General features: G+C 51.2%; 1 protein-coding gene across 6 annotated transcripts in view; it reads right to left on the bottom strand.

The window, feature by feature from the left end:
* Tspan9 (tetraspanin 9) overlaps positions 1–22,185 on the bottom strand; it is a 187,527-nt gene that overhangs the window by 60,370 nt on the left and 104,972 nt on the right. For 5 of the 6 annotated variants that reach the window (XM_087904173.1, XM_087904177.1, XM_087904174.1 and 2 more), the window contains one exon: positions 15,536–15,615. In XM_087904173.1, coding sequence (XP_087760299.1) covers positions 15,536–15,598 — 63 coding nt within the window. In that variant the 5' untranslated portion in view covers positions 15,599–15,615. Of the gene's footprint in view, positions 1–15,535; positions 16,395–22,185 lie in introns of those variants that run through there. The other variant, XM_087904172.1, reaches the window with a different exon arrangement.

Here is a 22,185-nt window from a genome sequence, read left to right as displayed (position 1 = left end):
AGAGAAATGTTCCATGGAGCAAACTCTGTGCCCGCCTGAGGCGTGGCCAGGAAGAAAGCTGACAGCGAACAGAGCACACAAAGTTAGAAGACAAAATTAGCAGATCATTTGTGGAGTTCAGGAAACCTTCATGAACATCATGCCATTGTAACCTCCTCACAGTTCCCCCAGGGTGGGTGGGCAAGGGGTAAGGTCTGAGCTTGATTTTACACATGCCAGACTGAAGTCAGAGCTCCTCCCACGAAAGCAAAGGCGGAGCTGGAGGGGAAGCCTGCATTCCCACCCCTGCTGAAGGCTCTCTCCCCCTTATGTTCCTTATGATAAAGTAAAAGGGAGGGCAGAGGCAGGGCTTGAGGGGGGAGGGGGAGAGATCTGGCCAGCAAGGTGAGGAGCTGTTGTGAAGGCAGCATCTCCTTACCGAGACATCACAACAGACATTCACAGTTAAGATGCAGCATACGGACTTGCAAAGAAAGATCAGTCAGCTGCTGAAGTCACTTGCTGCCAAAGCTGACACCCTGAGTTCAATTCCCAGAACCCACAGAAAGGGGCGAGGTTGCTCTTGCCCATTGTCCTCTGAGCACCATAGGCATGCTGTGCCACACACATATGGAGTAGCCCAAGCTTGGAGCCACGTGTTTGGTGGGGTTTTTGTTTGTTTGTTGGGAAAACTGGGTAGCAGCTGGAGGCACAAGCCAGAGCCTTTTCACTATAGAAGAAGGAAAGAGAAGGCTGGGTATCAGGCTACCCTAGATGGCCATGGGCAGTTTGAAGAGGCAGAGCCGGTGGTGGAGGTCAGGCAGTGAAAGGGACAAAAGGAGACACTTATCATTTAGGGATTTGAGGAAAGCTGGGAGAAAGAAAAAGCCCTTCCTAATCATGACTGCTAGCGGGAGGAATTAGAACAATTGCAATTACGCTCCTAACAATAGGAAGGGAGCCGCTACAGTTCCTGTGTCAAACAAGAGAGTCTCTTCTAGTAAGGGTGCTTAATAAAACAGCCCGCCCCCTCATTACCTGCTCCGCTGGTGTGAAAGCCCTCCCAGGCATGGGGGCAGGGTAAAACCCACTCGCCATGGAGGCGGAGTCCCCATCTCTTAGAGAGGGACTTCCTTTCCTTCCTACTCCACAGTGGGAACTGGGGTAGAGGGACAATTCTCTCTCTGTTAAGCCCACAGGGACATGTCTGGCGGGAGCCCGGGAGCTCCTGTCTCTGACCCAGGCTAGCATCAGAGCAGCTGTTTCCCCTGCACTGTGAGCTCCTGGCATAGCGAGAATCTGGGTCAGCTTCCTGACTCTCAGGCAGTGGGTTATCCTAAGCAGACGCTCATTATGGGCCTGTCTAGCAGCCCGTCCCCTCGCCCTGGGCTCCAGCTTTGCCACGTGTGAGAGATGAGGTACCACCCTGGCCCATGACCCAACTCCTGCGAGATGAGAAGAACCAAGGGCTATGTGCACAGAAAGTACAGAACATCAGAGCCCGAAGCAGGGCCCCTAACCCTGAGTGTCCAAATGTAGCACTTTCCACATGAGGAAACTGAGGCCCAGAGGGTGCAGTGCCTCACCTTGTGTCACACAACCAGCTAGCGACACACTTAGGAGAAGACAGGATCTGCACTGATCCCTGGTTCCTCCCCACAAGTTACCTGGCTCAGTGACAGGGAGTCCCCGCTCTTCAGAAAGTGAGGAAGGAACCGCTGATGAGTGGTTGGGGGCCGAACCTCCTAGGCAGCTGCCCAGCCCCACCCTGCCCCGCCCACCAACAGGTTGAGAGCTACTGCCATTTCAGAGAGGAGAAAAGGAACCAGCAAGGCTGAGAATCTTGTCAATATTCCTCCCACGGCTCTGATTCAGACCCTCCACCACCTTCTGGGAAACATGCACTTTTCACATAGACCCCCTCCTCCCAGCAGGAGGCTGAGACAGGGGGGCCCTCAGCGGGGTAGGCTGAGGAGGGAAGAGGGAGGGAGGGAAAGGAGGGCGGCTGTCTCTCCATGCCTGCCTTAAATGGTAACAAATGAAGCACCTTGTACACTATCCCCTCCTGATGGCGTCTACCTTCCTCCCCCTCCCTCCCAGCTCCTGAAGGACCCTGATTTCTCAGCCAGGCCTCCCTCCAGGCAAGAGGGACCAGTCATGCAAGGTGTCCTAAATGGTTTGGACATCACAGAGCTGCTGTGGAGCTCAGGCCCATCAGCCTGACAAACTGTCGCTCTGATTTGGGTCCGATGGGCTTCAGCCACAAGCATGAACTACTTCCCTTGAGCAGGAGTGGGCAGAGCCAGGCTTCAAGCTGCGCCTGACCTCCTATGGCAAGCCAAAGGCACAAGAGCCTCACACCGGTGTGCTTTCCTGAAGAGCCCCCTAGCAGCCGGCTCCCCCGTCCAGGACCTAGCCAGTCGTCACCATGCTCTCTTGCCTGCACCCCCACCCCCTCCCCCGCAAAAGAGCCATTTCCACAGGGTTTCCAAGTGTCACCTTCACCTGGAAGGATCTTCACCAACCAGCCATGCTGAGCATCCTGGCACACACCTTCGCATTCACCCTTCTCTGGCTTCCTCAATGGTCTGATTTTTCTGCTTGCCCCCCCACCATGGCCCCACTGTTCTGCCTGTTCACAGTCCCCTCACCTGTGGGTGTCCTATTTCCCTTCTGCTACTCCCCACTCTAGGGTCCTCCAGACTCTGGGACGCTCCCTCTCTGCCCTTGAACATCTGCTGCGCAGACCCCCTACACAAAGCCTGTGCCTGTCAAAGGCCAGGGGCAGCAGCTGGTACTCAGGCATGCACTATAACCTCCATGACAAGCAAGGGCAGAGGGACAGTGCAGGGCGCTCATCACATATGCACGCTCTTCTCTCCTGCTCTCACCTCTGCGTGGTCCCTTATGCATCAGATCCTGCGCTCATGACAGCAGGAAGCGGGAAGTCACATACAGGGCATCTGGCCTCACCCTGCTGATTTCAGATTCTCTCCCCAGAAGGCTGCCTCTTCTTGCCTCCACAGGGCTAAACCCCACAATTCTGCCAAGCTCAGACCATCTGCCCCACCCCAAGACACTGCTGCTCCCCAGTGGCATTTCTCTCACACGGAGGCTTTCCTGCTGTCCTGCCACCAGCTTTTGGTAGCTTTGTCCTCATTTTCGAAAAATGGGTTTCAGAGACCCAGAAACAAATGGCCATCATGACGAGAAAAGAAACAAGGGGATCCTCACTGAAGAGCATAACTACTGAGCCTCTCAGCAGCCAGAGCAAGCCAGGAATCACATGGGCTGTGCAGCAATACGCAGAGTGGGCAGTACCTTCTATGTGTGGAAGGCTGAACATGGGAACTTGGACAAGACTCGGATCGCTCATGCCCTGCTGCCTCACAAAGAAGGAAGAGGAACAGAGGCTCTGGATCTGTGGAGGAGGCGCAGCCTCATCTGAAAGACTACAGGCACCAGTTTTGTCTGGTGGGCCTTACTTTCTCCTGGCTAAATAGGTAAAGGTGGGTGGATCCTCCCAAGTGGAGTCCAAGCTCCAGGAGATCAGGGCAATAAATTGAGGTCTCGTGTCCCCTGCAGTCCCCAGGCCTTGCTGTGCCGCAGCACCCTTCGGGACTCACTGTCCCATCTCTGAGCACACCCCCCTGGGACAGCAGAAGCTCGGCTGTAAGGCATGCTGAGTGCCCTGAACAGGACCCTAGTTAGTCCTGCCAGTGAGCAAACCTGGGGGTGGATGCCAGAAATGGCTGTGGAGAAGGGGTTGAGATATTAAGACCTGTAATTGTGGTTTATAAGGAATCAACCCTCAAAGGTCTTAGTTTGAGCGGCTTTAGAAATACCTTTCTCTGTGGGACTCAGACAACATGCACACCCCAGCAGAGCAGCAAACACAAGGGGGAGCGAATGCTGGAGCCACCTCCCATCCAGGGCCAGATGGGGGAGCAACAAACACAAGGGGGAGCCAATGCTTAGAGCCATCTCCCACCCAGGGCCAGATGTTTTACAGTTTTACCCAGACTGTAAAACAGTCAGTAGCCACTGCTCTTCCTCCTGGGTCTCGGTCTCCCTCTGCACTCCTGGACACTCAGAAAGGACATGGAAAAGACAGCTCTCAGGGATACACAGTTCCTGGAAGTCCAGTGTAACATGGCACGGCAGGTGGCATCTGCTGCTGGCTGGCCAGATTCCCTCTCCCTTTTCTTGGTGTCCACACCATCAATCTCCTCTAGGAAATTCACCTCCTCAACAATGTAGAAGGTATTGTCCAACCAATCAAGGCACTCTGTTCAAGTGTGCCAAGGCCAAGCATGTGGCCATACTAAACCCTCTTCTGGGAAGCTGACGCCTAACATACAAAACAGCAGGAACACACCCATCCAATAGTGTCAAGGAGTCAACACACTGCTACCCTGATATCCCACATCCATCCGATAGTGTTGAGGGGTCAACACATTGCTACCCTGATAGCCCACACCCATCCAATAGTGTCAGGGGGTCAACACATTGCTACCCTGATATCCCACACCTATCCAATAGTGTCGAGGGGTCAACACATTGCTACCCTGATATCCCACATCCATCCAATAGTGTCGAGGGGTCAACACATTGCTACCCTGATATCTCGCATCCATCCTATAGTGTTGAGGGGTCAACACATTGCTACCCTGATATCCCACACCCATTCAGTACCCTGATCCCCAGATTTCCAAGGCAGCCCTGGTTTCTGCACACCATAGGCCGTGGCTCAGCTTTCCTTCTGAACCTGTGAACTACTGCTTCCCTCGCAGACTGAGGAAGATCCCTAGATAGGAAAATGAGGTGCTGATCCCCAAAAGAAAAAGGATTGGGCCAGAAAAGCCAAAGAGATCTGCAAATGTCCTGCACCCCACCCTGGATGCTGAACATCACCACTGGGATTTGCTCAATCAGAGGGTTTTCCTAAGGAGAGTGTATCTCCTTAGAGCCCTAGATTCATCTAGAGTCCCTCTATAGAAGCAGAAGCTTAGAAAATGGTAGCTTATGCCCAAGAGCCATACACTTATGGAGAAAATCACAAGAAACATGTAACTTATATGGAGACTTACATATATACATTCATATACAGTGAAAGTGTTAACCATTTTATACCCAAGTACAGATACAACATATATGTATATGTACACAAGTACTTACACATAGACAAGGCTTTGGACTGAATTTTTATTTTCCCACTCAAAATTCATGGGTTGAAATTCTAACTCCAATGTGATAGTATAAGGCGGCAGGTCCTTTAGGGGTGTCTAGGATGGAACCCTCAGGAATAGGATTGGTGGCCTTACAAAAAGGCTCCCACCCCCACACAGAAAAGGTGAGAAAACAGCAACCTGAAATCTGGGTAAGGGCTCTCAGAACCCCACGCTGCTGGTGCCCTGTCTTTAGACCTGTGGTGGCTTTGCCTGCAAATATATAATCTACTCTGAGACCATAGGGCCCCTACCAAGGAAGAGAGCAGGGGACAGAGAACATACCGCCCACTCAGCCCCACTTAAGCCACCTGGAGATGGGTTGGGTACAAGGAGCCAAGCTGGCATATGATCAAGTAACACTGTCTTTGCTGACCCAGGGGTACCCCTCACATACAGAATCTGACCCACAGAGATACAGAATTCAGAGTCAGCCTAGACCCCTGTCTATATAAAGGCAAGTCTAAACCTTTTTTTTTTTTCCCTGAGATAGAATTTCTATCTGTAGCTTTGGACCCTGTCCTGGAACTTGCTTTGTAGACCAGGTTGTCCTCAAACTCATAGAGATCCACCTGCCTCTGCTCCCAAGTGCTGGGATTAAAGATGTGTGCCACCACCACCCGACAGCAAGCCTAATCTTAATTCCCCTTTTTGAAAGTTTTTCCCAACTCTTAACCTGACCAGAATCACCGATCTGGCCACTGTACTTAATTTTAACCCCCACAAACCAGAAAACTGGCACTGAGAATAACGAGCAGGCTGCTCCATGTCCTCATTGTGGAGTGAGAGGCTGGGGACCTGCACCAAACGTCATCAGAGCCAGATTTCAAGGCAAGACAGTCATCCCAGCGCCCAGCGCCCAACCCCCAGAGTTGATATCTCTGGAAATGAAGTGGGTAGAGGCAATAGGACTTGCAGAACCCAAAAGGCATGCTGCATATGGCTGAATAGGATATGTAGGCAAATCTCTGGAGGACAGGATCCAAAGGTGGCCTTGCCATATGCAGAGTATGGGTGTCTGCAGGGATCCTGTTGGCTAAAGGGTTATTCCAGTTTGAGGCCAGAGGAGTCCCACCCACAGCTGGAGTCTCTCCTCTGAGGAGTCTGAATAGTTGTTTAAAGGTTGCAACCCCATAGTAGGTCTTGTCCCTTGAATAACATAGTACCAACACATATGTACTGAGTACATGCTATGAGCAAGCCAGACAAAGGGGTAAGACAAATCTAAGTGTCTCTTGAAAAGGCAAGAAGGTAGATGCTAGCAGAGGGGGTAAGGTAAAAATACAAAAGCAAAAACCGTATGGTCCTGAGAGTAAATCCTGCTGTAACGAGCTAACAGAGCGATGTGCTTGTGCTGTTGGGAGGCAGAAAAGCAGGACTTTGGGGCTTGAATGCTGTAAAGAAGCACAAAGTGTCTCATGAAGCTCATACTGTATAAGTTGACTACCTACCACACCAGAAAAGCCCCGGAAGACCACAGGTATCTGATTTCTAAGCCACTTCTTGGAGCTGTGGCTGGGAGAAGGGGAACACAAATTGTCAACTGAGTCGCACCACATGTGTGAAGGCGCCCCTGACGCTACAAGGCTACCCAGTGCCAAGCACAGATCCAAGAAAAGCACAGCTGAAACTTGCCTGGGGAGGGAAGCCAGATCAGGACGACTTCCCCAACCAGGTCGGAGAAAGAGCGAGGGCTTTCGGGTTCAACTGACTGAGTTCATATCTCCACTGTACCATTTCTTAGCCTAGTGACCCAGGGTAAAATCCCTTCTCCTCAAGCCTCCATCTCCTCAGAGGCAAAATAAGATAGCCCTGCATATTCCCATTAGGTACCAGAGCAGATGGCATGCCCGGGGAATGTCCCCCAGGTACTGGCAGCACCCTCCATCACCACACCATGCTGAGGGCTGCCTGTGGGTCCTCTCTGTTTTCCACATGTACACAGCGCAGGTCAAGCTGGGGAGTAGACAAAGTGAAGAAAAGACCAGAAGTTGCTGCCTTACAAATTCTAAAGACCTTCAAATATTACAAAGTAGCACGGGATATTAAAGAGGACTAAATGTATAAAGAGATACAAAACATTCATGGACTGAAATATTTGAATACAATTTACATTCACAAATATACACAGAGATGGAATTCCTCCTGAGTTGATTAAACAGGCTCAATTAAAGACCAGCTAATTAAAATGCAAACAACCTGAGGCAAGGGGGAGCACTGGCTAACTTTGGGTAAAAACTATTTAAACTGATTCCAGTCTTTATGCAGAAGAACAAGGGGCCAAGAACAGCCAAACACTCTTGGAAAACATGAAGTCTGCCTTGCCATGGAGACTTACAGAGCGGTGGTAACACAAAAAGACCCAGGCTCATATGAAAACATAGGTGGCGCCATGCATCTGTGGAGGGAAGATATCTATCTAGTCAATGAAGCTAGACTACCCAGGAGGACAAGAAAACCAACCAACAAACAAAAACAGCTCTGCCCATGTCATACACAAATAATAATTCCAGATGTATTAAGCACTTAAGTACAAGAATGCAAACTTTGAGAAATACAAAAACTCCTTTTTCCTTTTCGGCCAACAGTTCCTGAGTGCTTATGTGGTGGCAAGCACAGGACCAAGACATAAGGACACCATGAAAGACATATTTCTTAAGGCATAGAGCAAGTCCAATCTAACAAAAGAAACTGGCTAAGCTGTACTTCTTTTTATCAAAATATTCCAGGAAGGAAGTAAAAACAAACAAAACTTCCAATTGGAAGCTATAAACGGTTTGGTGGTCCAGTCAATTGACAACAAAGTAAAACCCAAAACATAAAACTCCTAAAAAGTAACAGAATAAAAGCAAATGAATCAATAGGAAAACCGACCAGATACACAACTGTGCACCCACCCAAGAGGAGAGGATGGCTAATTAACACGTGAAAAGATGTCTCCTGGTATCGGAAGTACAAGGCAAGGGCATCACCACGCAGCACCTCACACCCGCGGTACTGGAGAACCACCCATTTTCAGCTGAGCACCAATGAGACTGTCAATAGATGCACCTACCCTGGAAAATAACCTCTGTGGTGTCACAAGCCCACAGGCAGCAGCCAGGAGCAAGGCCCCTGACGGGCATTTAATGGGTGCTTCTCCAAGTGTAGTCTATGGAGATGGCTAAGCCCCTGAAATGCTTTCCCAGCAATCTGCTATGGCCACTGCATCACAGTGTGCACATGTGTTGCTGTGGGCTGGATAAACTCTCCAGGAGACTCATGCAGGAATATTCACAAAGGAGAAAAGACCACGCTGAAACAGTGTGCTATAGACTACCACTAAGTGCAAAAATAGAGGTATAGTTACTGACAGGAATGGATCACAAAACATTTTGGATTTTAATTTTGCTTTGTTTTGTTTTGTGGCACTGGAAATTACACCCAAGGTTTTGCGTATGCTAAACAAACACTCTACTACTGGTGGGAAACTGCCAGGCTCATAACATTGAATGTTGAAACACACAGTCTGGATAATTCCACCTATCCGTTCCTTCTAATGTTTAAAGGAAAAGGGGATGACTCCATGCATAAAGTGCTTGCTGCAGAAGCATGAAGCCCTGAGTTCAGATGTCCATGTAAACAGCCAGAAACGTGGTTCACCCCTGTCACTCCAGAGACAGGGTCACAGAGACAGACAGATCTCAGGGGCTCACTGTACAGCCAGGTGACACAAAGCACTGCACTTCAGGTTGAATGGTAAGATCCTGTCTCAAAAGCTAGAGAAATGGAGAAAGATACCTGAACTCCATTTCTAGTATCCACACATAAGAACAGTCACACACACACACCCCACACACACACACACACATACTCATACACCACATACATATGCATAAAGGGTTTTTTTCATATTTGTTTTTGCTTTTTTGAGACAGGGTTTCACTATGTGGCCGTGGCTGGCCTTGAAGTCACAGAGATTCCCCTGCCTCTGCATCTGCCTCCACCACATCTGGCCCATGAATAAAGTTTTAAAATAAGCCAAATGATGGACAAGGATGCCATCTGGAATACAAGGTACACAGAATTGAAGAATAAAGGATCTCTCTAGCGAAATTCAAGATGGGGGTGGGGACGCTCGGGGAGAGACACACAGAGGCTGCATGGGTATATATAATGTCTTTTTTTGTAAGTGTGGTGCATGCAATTGGCCAGACTGTATGGTGCAGCATCTGATACCTAGCGTCTGTGTATCATATCTCTTGATCAGCCCAGGTCACAGGTCAAGCAGCCCAGCAAAGTCTGGCATGCATTGAGAATACAAATGCATCCACAGAAGCCCAGGAACATGACCACTAGCCAGCAAGCCTGGTTCAGACCCCACTCAATACACCAAGAACCAGGAGAGTATGATGGGATAGTGTGCAGTAAAGTGATTACAGCTGCCCGTCATGGGACCTTACGGGCCAGGTTACCTGTCAGGCCACATATGTACACAATGGAATGGGTATCTAACATGATAACAGGCAAGGACCGCATATATACACACACACAGCATACACACACACACACACCTACACACATGTGTGCGCCTTTCTAACAGAAGCCTAAGTCATAGAAACTGTATCAGTAGGTTATGGGGAACACAGGGGAGAGGGGGTGGAATCTGTCCATGCGCAAAGCTGCCTGGTCAATCTGAACACGTTTGCAAGGATCCCCAGAGCTGATGAAAAGCAGCTGAAGATAGAAACTGTGACTGTCTTCTTGGACAGACATACATCATCTGGAGCCACCAAAACAGTGCCCCTGCAGGGCCCTGATGTGAAAGCCCCCATTGCTGAAGAACAACCTGAAGCCACACACACCATCCTAACCCACTGCATCCCAGGACCTCTCCAGCTCTCCTGACAGGGTGCAAAGCCGGCTGAAGGGAGAACAGACCCCGCAGAAACAAGAGTCTGGATCTCCTCTGTAGTCGAGAGCTCTCCAGACAAAGAGCAGGGCCTAGAGGGCAGATCTTAACCTGTGTTCTTTCTGGCTATAGATCTCACTGGCTGGTCAGTAAGCTGTTTTTTAATGTTCCTGCCAGGAGTGCCCCCCTGCCAAGCCCCCACCACGTCTGCAGGCAGATTAGCTTTCAAACGTGAGCAGGGACAAAGCTGGCTCAGAAGACTTAGCTCTGCCCGATGGGTTTAGCCTGGCTTCAAAGCTTCCTTACTGAAACCAAACAAGCAGGCACATCACAGAGGGAAAGGGGGCTGGGGGCAGCACGCGGAGGGAAAACAGTGTGGCTCTAAAGCCAGATAACTGACAACAGCCTGTAGCCAAGTGCTGCAGCAAGACCTGCTATGGTGGTCGCCGGTCCCTCTCTCCCTAACTTCTCCTTTGCCTGGATCCCAGTCTCTCCTGATCATCAAGCTCCTATCCATCCCTCGAAATCCAAGTGCAACGTGCTTAGCTTTGATATGTTTGTAGTTGGCCTCTACTCAGCAATACTGCTCTACGTAGCAGCTCTATTGAGTGTCTACTGTCTTCATACGTGTGTCTGACTCCATGGAACTCTGAGCACCTCAATAGCATGGTTTACAACAAGTGCTCAGTAAACACACCACGCACACAGGCCACAGGGCATCTATCTGTCCTTTCAATAGAAGAAAACAGAAAACCCACATGATTCACTGGTTGTATTCTACAAACTAAGGGAGATGAGGGAAGCCTGAAGCTCTTTTTAAATTCTCTTTCTTTCTGATAGGAGAAACCTTTCGGAGAAGGGCCATTAGAGTATAGCTGGGGGGTGGGGAGACAGGGAGGGGAAGGCCAAGCCAAGCCAGGATGCTGGGTCCAGACCTGCAGCTGCCTACCCTAAAATGCTGGGGAAGCAGGCAGCCCCCACCTACACAGATGCTACCCTTGGCAGCCCTGGGTTCAAGTGCTGCACACAGGACAGGACAGATGACCTCCTGATTCCATGACTTCCTGGCCCAAGGAAACCGATCTGCCCTGTCCTCACCAACTGGAGGCCCCTGTGCGAGGAGCGGGCATTCAGCAAATAGTTGTGGAGTGAGTGAATGGATTCAACTGGGACCCAATACCCTACTAAGCCACAGAAAGCCCGCTGCCAAGTTCAGCCAAGGGCAGCCAAGCCCACGAGGTAGAAGCAGCCGGAGTGTTACTCGGGGCAGGGCTGGCCTGGCTGCGCTGGGTAAGACTGCAGGTCCCAGCAGTTCTTTCCGTCTCATCGGGGACTTTTCTATCTCTTCCCTCCTCCTCCCCAGCCCGTCTTGACTGACAGCAATTGCTGGCTCTGACATGGTTTAAAAATAGATATTAAGACCAGGAAGTTTAATTTTTAATGCTTTGGAAATGAACACAGAGTTGGCATTCTCTCATGGCCACGTTCCAAGGGTCTCTTGGGGTGTCCACCAGACCCTTCATCTTCCTTCTTGACCCCAGCAGACAGACCTGGCCCCACCCCACCTCCAAAAAAATCTGCTTGTAGCAGCCTCCTGGGGAATCATCCCTCACTCCTGAGCACTATGGGAAATCCCTAAATGTCTCTTCCTATGCTGTCTGCATCACCTGAATCTCTAGCATAGAGAGAGCGGGTGAGGTCAAGTCCCAACCTGAACTTCTTTCTAAGATCCCTCATACCAGAAGGTACCCCACAGATTCTCTCTAGCACTATAGGTTTCCCTGCATTCACTATGTACAGACCTTGGTCCAGAACCCACAGAGGCCATGCCTGTATGGAATGTATGCAGCTGAGGCAGTAGAGAGGACTGGCCTGAACAAAACACCCATAGATAGCTAACAAGAGGGCCCAACCTTCAGGGTGATTAATCAGGAGCCCCGCCTAGCACTCTGACGGTGGCAGCTCCATGTCTACTGTGTCCTGCTATAGCTGGCACACTCAACACTGTCTCCTCTGCTACTAATTGGCCTTCATAAAAGGAGCAATCCACAAGGAATAGGCTTCCAGAGGGGCCAGGGTGTCACTGCTATGCCAGCCATGATTTAAAGTGACAGAATACCTCTGCTGGCAAGCAAGAAAAGTGACTTATCCTGAGTGGCAATTAGCATACCCATCTGCCCCAGTCCCTCCATCTCAGACAACAACTGGACTCAGGTTAGGAGGAACGATCTGGGATCTGGATTTGCTGGCCACAGCATTCAGAGATCCCCCTCTTGTCCACTCTATTGTTCTCTCCCTCTCTCTCTCTCTCTCTCTCTCTCTCTCTCTCTCTCTCTCACACACACACACACACACACACACACACACACACACACACCCCAGAGGTGCATGGGCTGAGAGAAACTTTTAGACTATTAGACTATAGCCCTGCTATTTCTGTCCATCAAGAAGTCAGAATTCCCTGTGGCCCTAATAATCAGGATAGGGGTGTATATGGATGGAAGGGACCAAGAGGAGAGGGTGGCTCCTTTATTCTCTCCATCTATGTCAGGTCCCCAGAGAAGCAGCCCTCCTGGGTGCCCCAGGCTCCCATGGTGCACTGGGCCACCTACTAGGCTAGAACTGTCTGGCTGAAGCCAGCATGCCAGCATGCCAGCATGCCAGGAACAGACCTGGACCCCCACCAGCAGGCAGGCGCCCAGCAGCCAGGGAGGCACCTGCCCTTTTCTTAGTAAGAAGGAAGAGCATGAAGAGCACAGACCCACTCTATTCTACCTCTAGTGATATTGCAGGGCCCCCACCAATACCATTGCCCTCAAAGCTCCACCCAGTGGTGAGGAAGCAGTCAGCCAAGGGGGCCGGGTAAGTTCACCAGACTCCTCCAGAGGCTCTACCATATAGGGGGTGTGGCATTGTGTGGAGTGGAGTGAATCTCCTCTCATTTAGCACTTTCTTCTGCTCCACCCCTACACTGAGCAGAGAAGCACCTTCCTGGAGGAAGCCCTCACGTGGGTACAACAGGGTAACATCCCCAGGTCCCTCCGACTCCCTGGCAAACACATAGGCAAATGTCCATTCCTCTTCTGCTAAATTCCTCATCTACCCTAAAATCTATATTCTATTTCAGCATCTCATATGGTAGTGGCATTTTTAAAAATGTATCTTTAGAACTCAACTCACCATAGCTCCTGGTTCCAAAAATACTATGCAATCGGGAAGTCAGGGGGTGGGGTAGGTGTCACTCTTCCGCCAGGGATGCGTTCCAATTAGGACCAGGCAGTAAGATCGCTAAACTTCTAACTACACTAGGAAGGGCAGACGCATTAACAAACTGGCTTAGAGAGGAACCGCTGCCACACTTGTAGAAAAGATAGCATCACTCGTCACACGACAGCTTATGGTGCCAGAAGAGCCTCTATTATTGGTAGCTCTGATACCTAACTTCTCATCCCCATTACTTGGGGCTTGGGGATCCCAACTATGTAACACCATGCTGCAATTCACTCCTGAGATTCACTCCACTTGGTCGCTTACAAAGATGCTACAGGTCCCTACTATGTTCATGACACAGACAGTAGCCTACAAGGAGCCTCCATGCCCCAAACCAAGCTAGAATCCTTCAGAAGGTATCATGAGCAGTCATACCAACTGCAGCCAGCAGGCGGCGAGGCGAAGGGGGCCAGGAGCCTGGGCTGCTGAGTGGGGGTCACTCACTGGTCAAAAGACACTGAGCATCCATGCCCACAGAGTCTTCATTTAATTAATATGTGTTCTGTGGGGCAATCCAAAAAGGTAGGCTGAAACTATGAGAGAGGAAAGAGAAGGTTCCAGTAAACAACGAAAATGACAGCATTCATGTGGACCAGGATACCAAGGAATCACAAGTACTTGGCTGACACAGATCCTGGCAAAGGAATAGAAAGAGCAGAAGGCACTGGCCCGCAAAACAGGGACAGAGTCATTCTTAACATTCCAATGGTTCTCATCACCAGAAAGAGAATGAGAATATCTGCCCCGGCTTTCCTAAAACTCCAACCATGTGACAGGTAACATTAATCACCAAAGTCGCCCTCCCCCTACCCCAACCCACCCCAGGCACACACACACACACACACACACACACACACACACACAGGAACTATCTAGAGGAACCACCTCATCTCAGACCAGGCTCTCAGGAAAAGAAACAGAAACCCTCAGGGGATCAGCTAGGTGACACCCCCAGGATATCACACTGCCAAGGCAGTAAGGACCGTGAAGGAGACCATCCTAACAGTCTGGACTGAAGGAGAAGCCCCAACCTTAAGGGGGCACCGTGACACTCAAGGTCACATAAAAATCTAAGAAAGAATGGAAACCACAAGACTCACAATTCTTCCTTCACAGCCTAGAGCTTCCCCTTCTCCACAAAAGTCGCCCCCTCCATGCACACACCCTCAAAAGTTTTTCTTTTCAAAAGTGAGTCACTTGACAGAAGCTGCACACTGCTACCCAACCTCACTGGGGATGTCTTTCTCCTGTCCCCTGGACCATGCACGGCAGCTGACAGCCTCCAGCCAGTGGCCAGGACAGAGCCTGGGAATGGGCCAAACATCTGTGCTGCATAGTCTGAACTCTGGTGAAGAAAGGCAGAGGTAGCAGTAAGGATGAAAGAATCCAAAATGAACTTAAGAAGTGTTGGTCTAGTTGGTACTAGTACTTCTTATGCATGCACAGCCCCCATATCGCACGCCAGACGGGGTATTTCCAAGCCAGCCCATCCATAGACACTTTCTCTAGAAAAAAAAAAATCATCTTTCATCAAGGTCCGAGGCACCACTGCCTGTTTCCCTTTCTCCCTTCTCACCTTGGGGCCTCCTGGAGCCTGGGAAAGTGTGGCCAGACTGCTGGCTACCCAGTTCACGCAATCCCTCAAAAGCAACAGCCAGTGCCCTGTCCCATGTCATTGCTTCCTCCTTTTCCTGGGAGTCACCGAAATGAGCCAGCGACTGTGACCTCCACACCGTCCATCCCACTCCCACAATGCTGCAGACTGTTCTCCCGCATTCAGAAGCAATAGAAGAAAACTCGGAAACCATCCGTGTCTCCTCTCCCACCAACGCAGCGGCACAGCTGCTCCAAGTCTGCACCTACTAATGCAGGTTCCTTGATGCAGGTACTTCAGCGTGGCTTTTCTTAGGTGGGGAAGGAGACAGTGGCAAACTTTGCCCACCTCCGAGGAGCAGACCATGTGTCTCCGGGAAGACCGACAAGTTGGAGCCTCCATTCAGCCATAGATGGGGAGGAGGGAGGATGAGAAAGAAGCAAAAGGAAGGATGCGATTTTTTTAAGCACTTACCTTTGAGCAGAGAAGGGAACGATGCAGTAAGGAAGAGGGTGTTCACAGTGTAGAAAGCAAGGAGAGGGAGCAACTGAAGATTCAACCTTAAGGACTTACCCAGAATATCAAATTGAAGAGGAACATCATGTACTTCAAGCAGCAGAGGCAGCCCCTGGCCATGTTGCACTTCTTAAATTCTAGGAGGAACACAAAGGACAGGTCCAGGTAAAACACCACGTACTTGCTGCCTTTGGGAGCATTGTACTTGTCAGTCTTAATGCCGGCCTCAGTGTGGCTCTGACCCCGAGAACCCGCGGTGCCGTAGAAGGCGCCAGCCGTGAAGCCGCGACCGAACGGGCGGCCAGAGGTGGACGGCTTGGCAAAGTCTGAGTCCTTGCTGTCCAAAGATGGACTCCGGTGGATCGAAGAATCCTCACTACTCGACTTCTCCATGCTCACGTCGTTCCCGGGGGGCACGAGGGGCAGGGGGCATTGCTCCCAGAGTGGGACAGAGGGGGCACCCGGGTCGGGCACGGGTTCTGAGCGGGCCGACCGTTGGAGCTTTGCACGCCCCCTCTTTGCACCGGAGAACACTCGCGGAGCAACCCGCTGCCGCTGGGACGGCGCCCGGCTCTCAGCCTTAGCCCGCTGGCCCGGGAGGGCTCTGCGGCACCACTCTAAGCACGCTTCGGGGAGCCGCTGGTTCGCCTGCGTTAACTAGGCTTCTTTGGGGAGGCTGCAATTTGACTGCTCTTTCCCAGGCGGCTGCACCGTCAACCGGTCGCTGCACTCGAGGCCGAAGGGCGCCGGGGATCCAGGCTCTGCAGGCACGCCTCTTCCAGCCCAGACCCAGCCCGGAGCCCTATCACTTTGCGGGCACTCGGCCTCCCTTGTTCCGCGACTTTGCGGAGCGGCTGCCGGCCCTGGGCTGCCCTGGTGCACCACGGGCAGAGCCTCGGGATCCGCCGCAGCTGCAACCGCTGGGCTTGCCCGGTGAAATCCCAGCCCTGACTCTCCACTCTGAAATCGCCCAGAGCCCCTTCCCAGGGTTCTGGGCCCCGCCCCCTGCTTTGCATCCGACCAATGGGCTCAAGGCCTGCCTGGCTCCAGTGGGGGAGCTACCCCCCTCCCCAATGACACAATATCTTTAATAGGATTAGCGGTCCGCTGTGTGCCTAAACCAGTGTGCCCAGAACACTTCTAAATGTCAAGGGCTCAGTGGCTGGGAATGAAGCAGCACCTCCATGGGAAAGTACTGGTTTCTTTTGGTGATGAGAAGTGGGGGACAGTTGGAGGTACCAAGGATCCAAGAATGCCAAAGGATAGGTCTAGGGGAAAAGGCTGGAAGGGAAAGAAACCCGGCCACTACCAGGCTGGCCGCCGCCCCCATCTAAACGTAGGACCTGTCCAGTCTGGGGCACATGGTTGGTCTCATGCAGTATTTACACACGCCTACATACCACACACACACACACACACACACACACACACATACACACACACACCACGCTTTTGCACACGTGAGAACAGCTACTGCGCACTGGTAGAGGGACCGCAGCAGAGACGCAAGGTGTAGGAAAGCGCCCCCAGGCCTCCGCGGGGTACGCCGCCCTCCCCGCCCCCTCCCTGCGCACACGCAAGCGCGGCTCCGAGAGATTCCTGCAGCTGCGCAAGCCCCCGCCTCTGCGTTCCTGAGTGGGACGCGGGGCTGCAAGGGGCAGGTGGTTCGAGTGGGACACAGTTTATGACAGCAGTAGAGCAAGGTAGCAGTGCTCTTTCTTGGTCGCAGCTGGGTCCTCTTGGAGCCCAAGGTCCCAGAAAAGACTAGAGGGATGTGCCTACCAGGGGAACATCTGAAACAACCCTTGATCCTCTTATAAAGCACTGCAATAAAGACAGCCTCCCCTGGGTGTGCGGAAGTCTGCATTGCTGACCTGGAGCCACCACAGTTTGCAAATGATGAGAAAGAGACGACTGGGGAGTGGGGGGGGGGGGAGACAGGGACCTAGTCTCTCCTTTGTGTGACTGACTCCCTAGTGCAGGAGCTAAGTTTTACCAGGCTCTGTAATCCCAGCGCCCGACAAGGAGCTCAGCTTCTGGAAAGCACTCCAGAGGAATGGCTAGATGAACGATTCCATGGCCTTCCAAGCGGTAGAGGTGTCTACCCTGAACCCTCTACTCTCTATTCTGAGCCCCAAGGGGGAGCCCTTGAGGAAACACAGGAGTGTTAATGCCTGCCCTCTGGGCAGCACAAAATCTAGTTAGGACAGGAAGTTATTCATTACCAAGAAGGCACAGATAGACACAGCACCGTGGCTGTGCAGTGAGGGGGAGAGTCACCCCAGCTAGGGGGACTTCGTCTTCACCTGCCTCCACCCTAGATCTGGAGTGCTGCTCCTCTACAGAAACTGTACTGTTTCCACTCTTTAGGAACAGCCACCAGCAGCAAGCATCTCCCCTGTTGGGCGCAATGGTCCTGGGATGTCATCTGCAGAAAAGGGGGCAGATGTCTAGCTGGCTCCTGTGGCAGCACCAAGCAACCTGACAGAAATGGCTAAGGCCTTCTGTCCTCACTCGGCTGCTCGGGGGTACGGGGTTACCCATCTTTCTTATAACATTACTTCTGATGGGAGCATCCACCAGTTGGACTAGAGTCAGGAGACCTGAGCCAGCCTGGCTACCATCCCTCCTGTCAGTATGAAGTTCAGGAATACCCAGATGTGTTGCGTGTGAAGTGAACCAACAGGGGTGAGGTCAGTCAGAGCGGGTGGACTCTGAACACAAGGGGTATTGCTCTTGTGAGGGAGGTGTCACCAAGGATGTCACCCCAGTGCTAGCCCCTACCTTGTTATCTTCTCCCATCTCTTCTCCCCAGTTCACACCTGCCGCAGTCATACAAGTCTCCCCTGGTCCCTGGGCGGTCCCATCATTGTGTGATTAGAAATGAATATATACCTCCGGGACTTGAGACCAGAAAGCCAGGTGACAGCAGGCAGGCAAGAGAAGAAGGCTGTCCAGTGCCACAGCTTTGCTCCCCCAGTCACACTCATCAAAGCTAAGATGAAGTCTCACTACAACACCCAGCTGAGTCACTATCAGACTAAGAAGAGCAAATGTAATTCATCGGCCCTCCCATTCCTCAGGCTGACCCTACCACATAGGTGTGGTGACCATTCCATTTTACAGAAAGGAAATGGTGGGCTTGGGTGTGCTTTCCAAGCCCAGGTGCCATCCTCTCTTAGATTTTAAGCACTTGCTGCTCTTGGCAATCTTCCAGTCTAAGAAAATCTTAAGAGCACAACAGGGAGCCTGAGATGGCATGTCTGGATGTGGGGGCGCGGGGTCATTAAGTTAAAGGATACTGAATTAGAGGGAACAGGGAAGATGGTGAGGTGATGTTCTGGACTGGACAGTTAATCGGCAAAGGCCTGAGGGCTGTCACAAAGAATGTGACAGAGAGGGACGTGCACAAGAATGCAGTGAAGAAGACAGGGAAGGAACCCAATCTTAGAACAATGCCACATGGAGCCAGGACACACCCATCCCCTGCCTCTGCCTCCTTGTGAAAACTATCCACTAGTGACAGACGGGTCACTGTGGGCAGATCCCTGAGCATAGATACCAGGATGAATGACCAGGATGAAGGGGATGACCCAGGAGGTCCCTGGAGCTCACCATCCAGCTGTGGAAAGCAGCCTTCTACCGACTCCGCCAGTACCCAGGGCACTCCAACAGAATGATGCAGAACCCACGAGACAGGCTAAGTGGGGAACTATCCTGTGGCCTACATTGGACTGAGCCTCTTTAAAGTGGGTAGGGAAATAAGAACTTGAGTGTGGTCCACTCAGGAATCAGTGAGAGGACAGGCCAGGGTGTGCACAGGAGCTACGTGTACGGCATGTGAAAGTTGAAGCTATATCCCACAACTTCCAGGCAGCCAGGCCCTTGGCCACCATGGGGCCTAGGAAGCTGAGCCTCGCAGCAGCAGGGAAAGGAGAGATACGAAAGGCTAGCAGAGGAGGTTGCAGCAGTTCCTTAGATTTGGGGTGCAGAAGGAGCAAGCAGGTAATGTGAGACACTACTCCCCCGGTCCCCTCTCAATTCTCCACACCCTATCAGGTCCAGGAGACCTGAAGGCATGGGCAGCCTTTGAGGGGCTCTCTGCATGCAAACAATGCAAACTGCTTTACTTCTCTCCCACGCCTATTTTTATTTTATGGGAAAAAAAATGAGTAAAAGAGAAAGAGCAAGTACAGAAGAGCAAAGAAGAGCAAGAAAAGTAAAGGTGAGAAACCAGTACTCCACATCTCTTCTGACTGGCAGCCAGGAGACAAGGGCTTCCCAGGAAATGTCAAGTGCTTTGTGCCTTTCCAGAATTTCCCAGGCTTTAGGTTCAATCGATGCTGTCTTTCTCACCAGCCCAGACACCTTCTGGCCTAAGCTGGCTACTCTTGTACGTGACCCTACTGCAGCATCTCATACCCCTAACTCTTAACCATGAAACCTGAGTTTAGGGGAGACCAAAGTACTGCTTGCTGGGAATCAGAATGAGCAGGCTGGGCAGCCACTGTAAAAAATAAACTATTCACCCCAGGTTCTAAACTCAGAATTTGAGATCTTTGGCTGTAAAAGGAATGCTTTAATTGCTGAGCAAACTCCCCAGGAATGAGTGGCCCCTAGCAGGAGGCCCACTTCCCAGATGTCTACATGAAGATTCACTAGGCAGGAAACAGTGACAGGGGCCACACTCCTATTTGCTAAGAAAACAAAACAGCTTGAAATGTGAATTCAGAACGGAGAATGACAATGACTATGAAGAGACTGGAAAGTGGGGAGCTAAATAAAACTGGGCACACACACTGCTCCAGTTAAACCAGCTCTCAGGAGGCTAGGTCAGGACTGTAAGTTCCAGGCTAGCCTGGGCTACACAGCATGAGTGGGAGGGAAAGTGGATGAAGAGACAGAGATAGAGGGAGGAGGGATGGATGGATGGAGGGATGGATGGATGGAGGGAAGGAGGGATGGATGGATGGAGGGAAGGAGGGATGGATGGATGGAGGGAAGGAGGGATGGATGGATGGATGGATGGATGGAGGGAAGGAGGGAAGGGAAGGAAGGGAGGGTAGAAGGAAAGGAGGGAGGGAGGAAGAGAGAGAGAAAGAGAGAGAGAGAGAGAGAGAGAGAGAGAGAGAGAAGAAAGTCTGAAGATACTTTTTTACCTGCATTTTTGTGTGTGAAGTTCCTAAGACTAATGAAGAAAACACATAAGGTTTGTCTCAGTGGGAGGGCTCATAGTTCTAAGAAAGGATGAATTAATTGCTTAGGGCATTACAAATCAGGGCAGGCTGCCTCTTCTAGAGAATGGCTCTTTGCTCCTGCTCAGCACTTTGTTCATACTGTAATGGCTCACCTGCCTCTGCTATGGTCTCTGGGCTTCTAAAAAACAATAGCACTTACATTCTGGTCATTGCATGCACACACATACACACACACACACACACACACACACACACACACACACACACACACCCCTCCAGTGCCTGTCACAGTGACTACCACATGGTAGCTACTTAGGAAAAAAGGAAGGCTACCATGCCCAAGCTGGACAGTTGAGCTCCAAGTTCACTCATCAAAGGATGGGACCCAAGCCAAAATCTATGGAATTGTTCCTGGAAGGGAGGCCACCTGAGGACATCAGCCTCTGATGAGGCAGCCTAGGAAACACCCAGCAAGTAATGGTGTGAATGTCATGATGTTAACTGATGTGCTCAGGGCAATCATCCCAATACACAGCATGTCCTTGAATGGACAGAGAAGCCGGCAATAAGTTTAACTAGTGGGTTCACAGAGCCATTCTGGGAGATGAATCCAGAAACAGGAGGGTAGGAAAATTAAAAGACACAGGAGCAAGACAGGACAAAGGTGCCCCTGGCCCCTTTTTGTGCTGGGTGTTCAGAGACTTACAGAGGGGCTCCAAGGGCAGGGCAGACAGAAACACCTCTGCCAGGCTTCAAATCCCAAGAGCAAAAGCACTCTGGCTGGGGTCGAGATGTGCCAGAAGCCTGGCTACTGATTCAGAGACCCTTGGCTATACATAAGCACCCCTGACAGGGAAGCATGTGGGTTAAGGCAAGTACTGGTACCTCTGGATGCTCGTCAGCTTTGCTCCTGAGAAACAGCACCAGCTATGGACCTGCACCCACTCCTGACTCAGCCAGGAGTACTGTGATACAGCTTCTGACCCCGCAGAGGCACACAGTTGCAAGGACTGTCACAAAGCCAACCTCACCCCTGAAACCAGCTCACATCAAACATCTTTTGGGGCTAAGTTATCTGGGACAGGGTCTGTGAAAGAGGATGGAGAAAGCTTGGTGGTTGCCATCCTCCTGCTCCACCCCAAGGCCAGGGAGCATGTCTTATGTCTAGTGAAGCAGCCATCTGGAGTCACCTGGACTTTAGGCCCTGGTGGATCTGAATAACCTGGAATAAGCACTCAGACACCCTGTGTCTCGACGTCCCCATTTGTAAAACGAGAAGACAATGCACAGTTTCAAAGCTGCAAGTAAAATCATGGATCCAAGGTAATAAATATAATTGTAATACACACAGAGTCTGAGCCACAGAAAAATGCCCAGCACACTGAGGCACCATGAGTATGGTCAACAGTAACTATTAGAGCAAACAGAGTCCCCATTCCTGTCTATTTAGGGTGGGTTGAACAGAGTAAAAACAGACACCTCACTACCAACATGCAATGTCCTGTGACT

The sequence above is a fragment of the Myodes glareolus genome, chromosome 3, assembly GCF_982192425.1.
Source record: "Myodes glareolus chromosome 3, mMyoGla1.1, whole genome shotgun sequence".
Classification (NCBI taxonomy): Eukaryota; Metazoa; Chordata; class Mammalia; order Rodentia; family Cricetidae; genus Myodes; species Myodes glareolus.
Note: the sequence above shows the minus strand (reverse complement) of the source record. Positions and strands in the feature narration are given on the sequence as shown.